Source organism: Chenopodium album, chromosome 18, assembly GCF_948465745.1.
Source record: "Chenopodium album chromosome 18, dcCheAlbu1.1, whole genome shotgun sequence".
NCBI lineage: Eukaryota > Viridiplantae > Streptophyta > Magnoliopsida > Caryophyllales > Amaranthaceae > Chenopodium > Chenopodium album.
Window position 1 is genome coordinate 44,413,724 of NC_137851.1, and position 11,463 is coordinate 44,425,186.

Below are 11,463 nucleotides of genomic sequence, written 5' to 3' on the forward strand. Positions count from 1 at the left end.
ATAAAGATAATAATAGTAATAATTACAAAAGTAAGATCAAAATTTGGTGCCTACAGATTTCCCCACATTGATTGAGTTTAAATAAAACGATAATCAATGTTTGAGAAAAGACACAAAATTTTAATGTATGTTTCTGAAAAGAATAAAAAAGGAAAATCCTAATTGATTTTCATTTAAACATTGGCTTGGGTGCAGTAAAAAAACTGGCTTAAAAATAGAGTGAAATTCTCACTCAATTGCAACACAAATGTTGGCTTGGGTGCAGTTGAAAAATTGGCTGAAAAATAGAGTGAAATTCTCACTCAATTGCAACACAAATGTTGGCTTGGGTGTAGTTGAAGATCTGGCTAAAAAATAGAGTGAAATTCTCACTCAACCAACACAAATGTTGGCTTAGGTGTAGTTGAAGAACTGGCTTAACCTTGCACTAGTCTAATTTAGATGGATGTTTATTAGATCCTCAAGGCAAAGATCAAAATTCTAATTTGCATAAGTTTGAGGGAAAATAACAATCATTCTTGAAAGAACATATCCTATGGATTTCGGATGCAAAAACATCAGGTGGTTTGTACTGAGCTTTCGGAAAAGCAAATTCTCTCGGCCTTTTCTTCCTGGCACCATTATCACCACCATCCCTATATAAAGGGAGGTGATGTTCATTCATTCTACACCAAATCATTTCCCTCCTTCTTCTTTCAAGCTTCTTAAGTCTTATTTCTTCTCTCCTCCTTTTTTAAGAAAAATGAATGCAATGCATCAGGAAATCAATGAAATCAGTGGAGCTAGAAAGCTTCAACTAAAAAGGGTGGTAGAAAATATTTCCCCACCTCGCCTTTCCCCTTATACTAGTGTCTTTACCAGAATCATCACCCCTCTCCTAGCTATTCAACCTCGGTATGATATGATTCATGCTGTAGTTGAATTTTGGGATGAAGAACGCCATGTTTTTCGCTTTGGAGAGACGGAAATGACTCCTCTTCTGGAAGAAGTGGAGGGTTTATTAGGTCTTCATAAACGAGGCCGTGTGATTACACCTGCTGACCCAAGGGCAACTGATGCGGTCTTGAGGGATTTGCTAGGTATACCGTTAAATATGGAAAGCAATTATCGCCTGCTTGGCATTTTAATGTTGGAGAACTTCCTTGAGGCTTTCTCTTTATCTCATTGGGAATTTCTCAACAATGAAAATTTTCAAAAGTGCCAAGAAAGAGCTTGAATCCTTTTATTGCTTGGCCTTGTTTTACTCAAAGAATCATTATTTTCCTGTCATGTTCGCTGCCTTTCTTTGTTGTCACAGATTGAGTCAGGGAACCGTTTAGGGCCTCTTATCCTAGGGGAACTTATGATGGGGCTTGACCATCTGAAACAAAATCTGGGGGTTTCGTTAAAGGATGTCCAATTGTGCTTCAACTTTGGTTATGTGAGAAATTCAAGCTGTCTAGACCACCTATTCGAATTCCTTACCAAACCCGACATATTCGGGAGAGAGGTTTTTTCCCTATATTCCGTCAATGTTGTAACCATGGTGCATGGACAAACCTTTTTGCCGAAGCTGATGTGTAATGGATCATTTCGTTTCTCAACATAGATTCCATAACAATTAGCACTAGCAGGCGCAGAGGTGTTCAACTCCCAGGATTGTGTCACGTCACCTTCTATCTTCCTTGGAGATGCTTGAGACAAGCGGGCCAACTCCAACGACTCCTAAAACTCCATGAGCTCCCAGTGGTACCTTGTACCACCTATGAAATTGGTAATGTGGAAGCTCTTAGGGCATCATCTCGTGTATAGAAATTTGCTCGAATGCTCCCAACATTTCCAGTTCTTGTAGATGATGTTCCTACCGCGTCCTACACAACATGGCTGTTGGAGGACTTCGAGGACGATGCTTAAACAAATCCTTAGAAGGATTTCCTTATTGTACTTCAATACTTGTACTCGTGTTTCCCTTGTTTGTGTATTTTTAATTCCAAAAGAAGAAATCATATCCAAAGGCAATGGTCTTTCGGGCATGGTGTACATGGTTGTTGTTTTCATGGTTTTTTTTTAAAAAAAAAAGAAAAAAAAATGGCTGTAATCTCGCCAAAAAGTGAGGGAGTTTGTGTTATATTTGAATAAAAGAAAAACTGTTTGTTTGTTGTAATCATATTTTGTTAAGTATCGACTTGATCATGATCTTTTAATAATAATGAATATCTCTATACGACCCTTAAGCGTGCAATGCAAACATGAATGAAATCTAAACTTCAACATGATACACATATACCTATCTAAAGCTAGTAGGAGATTCACATTCTTTTTTTTTTTTTTTTTTTTTTTTGCGAATCTCACAAATACAACACTATACCAATCAAGCATAATACTTTTTTAACTGATCAAGGTTGGTGAAATGAACAAAGTCATTTCCATCCGGATCCATCAATTTTACCGCTCCTGTCGGTGTAAGATGTTTGACTAGAAATGGACCAGACCAGTTTGGCTTAAACTTTCCATGCGGATCATGAATCGGTGCTCGATTTTCCTTAAGTACCAAATCTCCTTCTTGTATGTTCCTTTCCCTATCCTTTTTATTAAAAGCCTGAGCAATGCGTCTTTGATAAATTTGAATGTTGTGGAGGGCTTGTAACCTTCGTTCACTTGCTAAAGAAAGTTCATCGTATCGTTCTTTAAACCATTGTTCTTCAGATATCTCGCTTTCATTCATTACGCGAAGCGATTGAATCTCTGTTTCGATTGGAAGAAGTGTATCCATTCCATATACCAAAGAATATGAAGTAGTCCCAGTTGGCGTTCGGATAGAAATTCTATATCCCCACAGTGCATAGGGCAGTTTATCAGGCCATTCTCGAGCCCTATCCGTCATCTTGGCGATTATCGTCTTGATGGTTTTGTTAGCTGCTTCAATAGCTCCATTGGTTTGAGGACGATATAGCGATGATTGGTGATGCCTGATTTTGTACTTCTCAAGGGTTTCTTTAAGATGACCTTTAAATTGAGAACCATTGTCGGAGATAATTTCAAAAGGTACCCCATACCGACATATAATGTTATTGATCACAAATTTTGAAACTTGTTTTGCCCCTAGTTTTGAATATGATGATGCCTCCACCCATTTTGAAAAATAATCAACCAATATATATTGATGCCCGTGTTCGAAGCTTTCGAATGTATTTGCCCAATGATATCTACGCCCCAGCTAGAAAAGGGCCATGGCGAAGTAAAATTATTCAGGCTAACAGGCGGCATATGATTAAGGTTTGCAAATAGCTGATATTTTTTACATGTTCGTACAAAATGGATGCAATCACTTTCCAAGGTGGTCCAATAATACCCTGCTCGAAGAATATTCCGAGCAAGCATCCGTCCATTCATATGAGGCCCACATTCTCCCCCATGTACTTCCTCCATGATCCTTTGTGTTTGTTCCCCATCGATGCATAATTGCAAGTTTCCATCGAAACTTTTATGATACAACAAACCTTTTAATATTGTGAAATGAGAAGCTAGCCTTCGAATAGCCAATTGATCCTTCTTGTGACTCCCTTCAGGATATTCTCCATCGATTAGATACTTCTCAACATCAGTATACCAAGTGTCCTCATTATCTTCTTGGGTTAATAGAGCAATTGTTGGTTCAAAATTAACCACTGGAATTTCTTTTTCTAGTCGTTACCGACTGTACCTTCATATCATCGTCCCAAGTCAAATTTACCGCAAGATTTGCCAAAGCATCGGTGAAACTGTTTTGCTCGCGAGGGAGATGTTTGAACTCTATTTCTTCAAATAGTGGGATAAATTGTTGAAGATACTCCGTGTACATTTGCAACCTTTCATCCCGAACTTTCTAAGCTCCAATAGTCTAGGAAATTATGAGATAAGAATCACCGTATACCGTGAGATTTTTTGCACCAGCTGCTAATGCTGCTTTGATTCCATAGATGCAAGCTTCGTATTCATCCGTGTTATTCGTCGTTGGGAAAATAAGCTTCACAGCGAAGGGAATATGTACTCCGTAAGGATCAATTAATAATACCCCTGAACCATTGCCCCTTCTATTAGAGGCTCCGTCGAAATACATCTTCCATTGTGACGTACTAAGACAGAAAATATGTTCATTTGGAAAATCATCATCAAATTCATCACCTGATATAGGTCCATTTGCCAAAGCTTCAGATATAGCCTTCCCTTTGACAGACTTTTGATTCACACACTGAATGTCAAATTCTAACAATATCGCATGCCATCTTGCTATTCTTTCACTCAAGATTGGCTTCTCAAAAATGTACTTGATTAGATCTAACCTCGAAACTAGATAAATAGTATGTGCTTGCAGATAATGTCGAAGCTTCTTCGTTGCGTAAATGAGGGCAATGCAAGCTCTTTCCAAAGGAGTGTACCTAGTTTCATACTCAAGGAACTTTTTGCTTAGGTAGTAGATAGCTATTTCCTTCCTTGTACCCTCTTGGTATTGTGCCAAAAGAGCTCCCATGGTCATTTCCGTGATAGTTTGGTATAATATCAAGGGTTGCCCCGGCTTTGGTGGCATTAAAACTGGAGGATTGGAGAGGTATTCTTTCATTGAATCGAATGAAGCCTGACATTTGTCATTCCATTTTGTAGGAACATTTTTCTTAAGTAACTTGAATATAAGTTCACACCGGGTTGTCAATTGTGATATGAACGTACTAATATATTGGATTCTACCAAAAAATCCCCGAATCTCCTTTTCCGTTCTTGGTGGAGGAAGCTCTTGTATGGCCTTTACTTAGTCAGAATCGACTTTAATTCTGTTTTGACTCACAACGAAGCCCATAAGTTTTCCTGAAGTTACTCCAAATACAAATTTTTTAGGATTCAGTCTCAGATTGTATTTCCTAATTCTGTCAAAGAATGATTTTAAGGCGTCAATGTGCGTCTCACGATCATGACTTTTGACAATCATGTCATCAACATTGACCTCCACAATATCATGGATGAGATCATGCAAAATCGTCGTTGCAGCCCATTGATAGGTGGCCCCAACATTCTTTAATCCGAAGGGCATTGCTCTATAACAAAAGGTTCCCCAAGGGGTAATAAAAGAAGTTTTCGACATGTCCTCTTCCGACATGAGTATCTGATTGTATCGTGAGAATTCGTCCATGAATGAAAACATGGCGTGTCCGGCAGTGTTATCAACCATAACATCAATGTGGGGTAGTGGAAAATAGTCTTTTGGTGATGCTGAATTTAAATCCCTAAAATCAATGCATACTCTGACCCTTCCATCTTTTTTGGGCAATACTACCACATTCGCCAGCCATTCGGGATGCTTGATTGGTTTGATGAAGTTGGCAGCAAGCTGCTTTTGAATTTCTTCTTTAACTTTGAGACTAACTTCTGGTTTCATTCTAAGAAGCTTTCGTTGCTTTGGCTTGCTATCGGGGTAGAGTGGTATACGATGTTCAGCAATATCACGATCGACACCAGGCATATTAGCATAGGACCATGCAAACACATCCACATATTCTTTAAGTATAATAATGAATGCATTTTGCTCATCAAGGGAAAGGGTCGATCCTATTTTGACTTCTTTTACATCATTATTCATACCTATGTTTACAGTTATAGACTCTTCCATGGGTGTCACACATGATTTAGGTTCATTGAAAAGTTCATTATTAGAAAATGCATCATGATCAAGATCGATTTCTTGTATGCAAATATGTTTACAAGCAATTCCTTCGATATCTTCGTGATAAGAGATATCATGCCATGTATGGATAGATGATTGGCTAGATGATGAGCTATCAGTTTCATAACCGTCTGAGGAAGAGGATTGAAAAGGATATAGTTCGGGGAAAGGAAGGAATTGTTCTTGAGTTTTGGGTCGGATATTGTTTTCACTTTTGTTCTTATTGGAGTGATGAGAGTAATGGGATCAAAATGGACTTCAGAATAAGAAATTGGTGAAAACAAGCCTCTTAGAACTCCTTGCTTCAGATGGTTAGCCCAATCAATATCTTTCTTAAATATCGGTTTCTTATCGAACCATTTCTTAATAGATTCTTCATTCCTTGCTTCTGCAAAGAAAATTTCTAACCCAGGGAGAATTCTTTCTTTATCCAAGTCACACCAAGGTTCAGGAAACTCATAAAATAGCTCAGTGTCGTTTTGTAACACAAATTGCCCATTCAAAGTGAGAGACTTCCTTTTCATAACATTGGAATTCATTTTTTCATCGAAACCCAAGCCATGACGATTTTGCTTATCAATTATTGGGATTGGGTGCCTCATGCCTTCGCCATTCCGTCCTAAACCAGTTCCTGGAACATAACCCACTTTCAACATTAATTGAAGTCCTCTGGTAAGTGTTTGTGGTATTGGATCCTGGATTTCTTGAATGGAATCCAGGGGTAGAGTAGACTTTCGAGTTTGGTAAGTCATAGGTTGGCGAAGGATACCTAAACATGACATACTTGAGATTAGGATTTCCTCCCTTTTTAAAAAAATAAAAAAATAAAAAGTAAATGATAAATGTAAAAATGCATGCAAGAACAAAGAAATCTGTTAAGTTAGATAAGTTAGCAAGGTGTTCATTCCAAAAATCTTTTAATTATTTCGGGTCGTGCCATAAGGCTGTCTACGTATCTCCAGATAGATTGTGCATTTTCTCCTTTTTTTTTTGGAGAATCAAACCCGTCGTAGTTCATAATGGAAGAAAAAAAGATTTTTTTTTTTGAAACAGCTGCACTCGATCAAAGTTGCCTACGTACCCCAATAACAATGTGCGTGCAAGTACAATTTTTGTGTATGATCATGAAATAGTGCTTTGGGGGATCAAGCTGTATGTAGTTCTTTGTACCAAAAGAAAATATAAAGAGAAAGAAAAAAATGCTTGGTTTACAAAGTTCATACTACCCGTCTTATTCATCCTTCTTGATGGAGGGTAAGATAGAGATCACCATGTTGTTGCGGATGCCTCCTTCCCCATGTAGAGATTCCTTAGGCTTCAGGATTTTCAACAATCTTTCTTGTAGTCTTGTTGAGATATCTTTTCCGAATAGTGACGAGCAATCAAAAGAGTGGGATTGTCTTCGCGTGTCAAAATGGAAAGGGCATTTATGGACATTTTCTGATTCGGGCAGGAAATTCCAGTTGTGTGCTTTATACACCAACGGAGGGCGTGACATTCGTTAGTATCATGGCCATGTAACTGATGATAGTGACAATATTTGTTGATATTTGGCCCAACAGGATAGCTCCTGCTCGACGAGGTAGTGGCTTGATACGACCTTCTTCGAGCAGTTGAAGGAACAAATCAGCTTGAGAGGCCTGTGGCTGTGCCGGGTTTGCCTCTAGTGCGTTAGACTTAGGATGGGCTGGAGTGAAGATCCCACGATCAATGAGATCCTAGATTGCACACTTAAGGTCATAACAAGTATCTGTTCTATGCCCATATTGATGACAATAACTGCAATAATGTCTCATATCGGTTCCATGTGGTGGTAATGAATACACATAGATTTTTGCCCGAAGAATACCTTTTTTGCTCAAACGATCGTACACCACACTCAATGGTTCGTCGATTTGAGTGAATATCTTCCTGTTAGCTCTTTCACCTTGAGGGTGCACCTTAGGCCTTCTTTCCTGTAGTCGATAGGCATCAATTTCGTAACCATGTCTCTCCATGTGCAGGAGGTCGGCGTATTTGATGGAGACCATATGACGATAATAAAAATCATTTAACTTCCTTAGTAATATCAACATGAACTCCCGATCAGTAATGGGAAAACGAAGTTGAGCCCGAATGTAAGAACATCTTGAAAAGAAATGTGAAAATGATTCCCGATCACTTTGCTCCATGTTCACTAGTCGGTGTCAGTCTGTCGAAATTCAAATTCCCAATCACTGAATGCTTGAGCTATTTCTCCCCAAGAACCTTTACTTGTTGCCCCTGAGGTATAATACCAGGATAACGCAGGTCCACCCAGACTTCTGTTGAACAACATAGGAAAATGTTCTTCTGGAACATTTAAAGGATATAAGGTGTTCACAAAGTTGTATAAATGGAGGATGGGATCTCCCAACCCATTGAACTTCTCAAACTGGGGGAGATTAAGATAACGATCTACATGTCTGTAGTTAGGGAAAAGAATCAACTCCTCCGGGTATACTAACCTTCTATAACACAGGACATCGAAATCCAAATCAAAATCCTTGGCCCTAGACCTTTTCCGAGATCCCTCATCATGACCCTGTCTAAAAGAATTACTAGTCCAAGATTCTCCTCTAAAACATGGGTCGTTGTCTTTTGGAGCTTTAGGCTCTTCTTCTGCCTCGTCTTTATTGGACCAATTTGTTCCACCCCTAACTTCTTGAGGATTAACCTCAGAGTTATTGTCATCCTCTTGAAGCCCTTCTTCTGGATCTTCCTCAGTTTCTTCTTCCTCCGGATCTTCCTCAGTTTCTTCATCTTCCTCTAAGTCCTCTTTCGGATCTTCTTTAGTTTCTTCTTCTTCCTTCCATGAGCCAATTGAATCAAATCCAATATTATGAATAGTGAATCCATCTAATCGACTACCCTCTTCATCATCTAAGTGGAGCACCAATTTTCCAACACTAGAAACATTCATAACTTCTGGATTACCCACAAGTGTTACTGCACCATGATCCGTGAGCAGCTTCACCTTTTGGTGTAAGGTAGAGGCTACCGCCCTGTTCTCATGAAGCCAAGGTCTTCCAAGCAAAAGGTTAAAGCATGCTTCAATATCAATTACCACAAATTCAAAATTTCTAGCCACTGGCCCATATTCAAAAAGTAACTCAATTGACCCTAAAACATCTCTTTTGGCATTGTCATAAGCCCTAACAACCTGGCTTAAAGGTGTCAAATCTCCTTTTTGATAACCAAGCTTTTTCATAACTCGATACGGGCATACATTGATGGCAGAACCATTGTCAATAAGTACCCGAGGTATTGTCCACCCATGGCATTTCACAGTTATGTGCAAAGAGTTATTATGGTTGACCCTTTCTGGGAGATCATTGTCGGTAAACATTAAAGTGCGGTCGGCTCCATGAATAAGTCCTACCATTTGATCCGGTGTTATGGATGGATCAATTGAAACTTCATTGGGATGTCTCAGAACAGCAGCCCGATGGGGTTGTGAATGAGTCAATAACTTCCATATAGAAACATTTGCATTAACCTCCTTCATGCGCCTAATTGCATCATCTTCTTCCTTATTCTCCTCTGTTAATTCCTTGTCTTTTACTTTCCTTCTCAAGGCTTCCACGGGGTTCGCATCTTCAAGATATGAGGGTTTAAAGTGACGACCTGCACGAGTCAAATGAGCCACATGTAGATCTTCATCATCACTAAGATCGTCAAGGTAAATAGGACATTGAAGATTACTAGGGGTATTAAGGTGTGCCCCAACATTTTTCTCAGCAATTGACAACAACGAGAACGGATCCTTATTAAGGGTAACACCGAAACCCTTGCATGGCATAAGCTTGACCTTTTTCTAAGTGGAGTGATCATACACAACACACACATAATTCTCAGATAATGTCATCTCATACATTCGAAGGGGCATTTCAAACCATTAATAATGTTGGATCAATCTGGTTACTAGAAGTGGAGATTGTGTTTATAGAGACAGGAGGCTTATGATTGGGAAGAGGATTATTAGTGATGCTTGGTTGTGTATTTTTAAATTTATCAGAGGATGCCCCAACTGAAAGCCTTCTTCCATCAACTAGATCTTGAATACGGTGCTTGAATGTTGTGCAATTTTCAATTTCATGCCCAGGCCCTTGATGGAATTCACAGTGTTGGTTTAGGTTGTAACTAGGAGGAGGGTTTCTTGGGGGTGGCCTTGGGTTCAAAGGTTGAACAAGGTTGGCCTTTTTTAGTTTGGAGAAAGCTTGAGCGTAGGTCATGTTCAAAGGAGAAAAATTTCTCTATGGCCTGAGTTGAAATGCTGGAGCGGCGCCAATATTATGTATCAAGTTTGTTGGTTTTGAAGGTATTGAGTCATTGTTATTAGTTTTCCTGTTGCCCCTAAACTTAGGATTGTAAGAGGTGTTACTACTGCTCCCTTCATCCTTCTTGATATCTCCCTTTTTAATGGCATCCTCCACCAAGGTTCCGGTTGATATGAGAGCCTTGAATGACGGAAAATACTGGAAAGCCATTCGTCCTTGATAAACGAGAAGAAGATTCTTCACAATCATCTGTAATTGTTCTTCTTCATTTCGCCTATTTACCATCTTTGCAGCCTTATTTCTCCACCTAGTGATGAAGGCAAAAAACGTTTCATTATGATTTTGGGCAGTTGTCTCCAAATCCCTCCTTGTTACATCGATCTCTTCATTATATTTGTATTGGCTAGAAAATTCTCGCACAATATCAGCCCACGAAGTTTTCTTTGAATTTTCCAGATTAAGAAACCAATGAGCGGCAACCCCATCTAAATATTGTTGAAACAATTGTGCCATTAAAGGTTCATCAACACCCCAAGGACTCATAGCCCCTACGTATAGCTTCAAGAAATTAGTGGGACTTCCTGTACCATCAAATTTCGTGAGATTCGGCATCTTAAACCCAGATGGCAGTCGTGCTTTCGGAAATAAGGTGAGACCATGAATATCCAACCAAGGTTCCGCTTTAGTCATACCCTTTAGTACTTCCTTGAGCCTGAGAATATCTTCTTCGATCTTGGTATGAGCTTCTCTATCATCGTTTCCATCATCTAAATGTAATGGAGAAGCTACCTCTGAATCATGTTGAGGGGGAGCAGCACTAGCACTCTGTCTTAACAAACTCTGTATGGTTTGTTCCATGGTATCTTGACGATCAAGGATAGCTCGCATCATTCCTCGAAGATCATTAGATGGATCAGGGTTTAGCGCACTTTCATGACCAGGAATCTCAGACATTTCGCTTGGTGGCAGAGAATGAATTTCCCTTGGCGTCGAACAACCCGGTAAGAAGGCTACTGAATCAGATTGTAAACTGTGAGAAGAGGTTTGACGGACAAGCCTAGATCCTGTGCGGGTCCAGGTAGATTTCCTGGGGTAAAAAAGAAAAGGAACATTACAAAAATAACTTCTTCGACAAACTAAAAAAAAAAGTAAATAAAAGATTTTTAAAAGAAATGAACACCCCTTTTTTTAAAATAAAAAAAAGAAATTTTTTTTCAAAAATGACTTGGACCCTACTACGGAGATTCCTTGTGTGTTGAACACACCATTGATTCTCGGCTTATAAAAAACTAAAACTTGAATAAGGATTATTCACCTAAACTTCTTCTCTCTCTAAAATCTCAAGTGTTTTCTTTTGAGATTATTCTCACTTTGCTCAAATTTGAGTTATGGATCCTAATGCCTCACGCGATAGAGATTTTATTCACTTCTTCTCTGACACTTCGCGCTCTTCCCTCCAAGAATTACGAGAGAGAGAACACAACGAGATTC

The 11,463-nt window shown here is 39.1% G+C and overlaps 1 protein-coding gene across 1 annotated transcript; it reads right to left on the bottom strand.

The window, feature by feature from the left end:
• Nucleotides 1–2,350: 2,350 nt before the first annotated feature.
• Nucleotides 2,351–4,495, bottom strand: LOC145592189 (uncharacterized). Its single transcript, XM_081648649.1, has 4 exons — nt 3,893–4,495; nt 3,683–3,844; nt 3,480–3,570; nt 2,351–2,985 (listed from the first exon to the last, which is right to left on the bottom strand). The coding sequence occupies exons 1-4, from the start codon at nt 4,493–4,495 to the stop codon at nt 2,351–2,353; spliced, it is 1,491 nt and encodes a 496-aa protein (XP_081504775.1).
• Between the last annotated feature and the right edge of the window lie 6,968 nt (nt 4,496–11,463).

What these genes read in the sequence shown, in the direction of transcription:
- LOC145592189 (XM_081648649.1), bottom strand. Translation starts at nt 4,495, where the DNA reads ATGACCATGGGAGCTCTTTTGGCACAATACCAAGAGGGTACAAGGAAG. An exon ending in CTGGTGCAAAAAATCTCACG is followed by an intron (nt 3,845 to 3,892) that starts GTATACGGTGAT and finishes ATTGGAGCTTAG; the next exon opens with AAAGTTCGGGATGAAAGGTT. An exon ending in CTTGGGACGATGATATGAAG is followed by an intron (nt 3,571 to 3,682) that starts GTACAGTCGGTA and finishes GATGTTGAGAAG; the next exon opens with TATCTAATCGATGGAGAATA.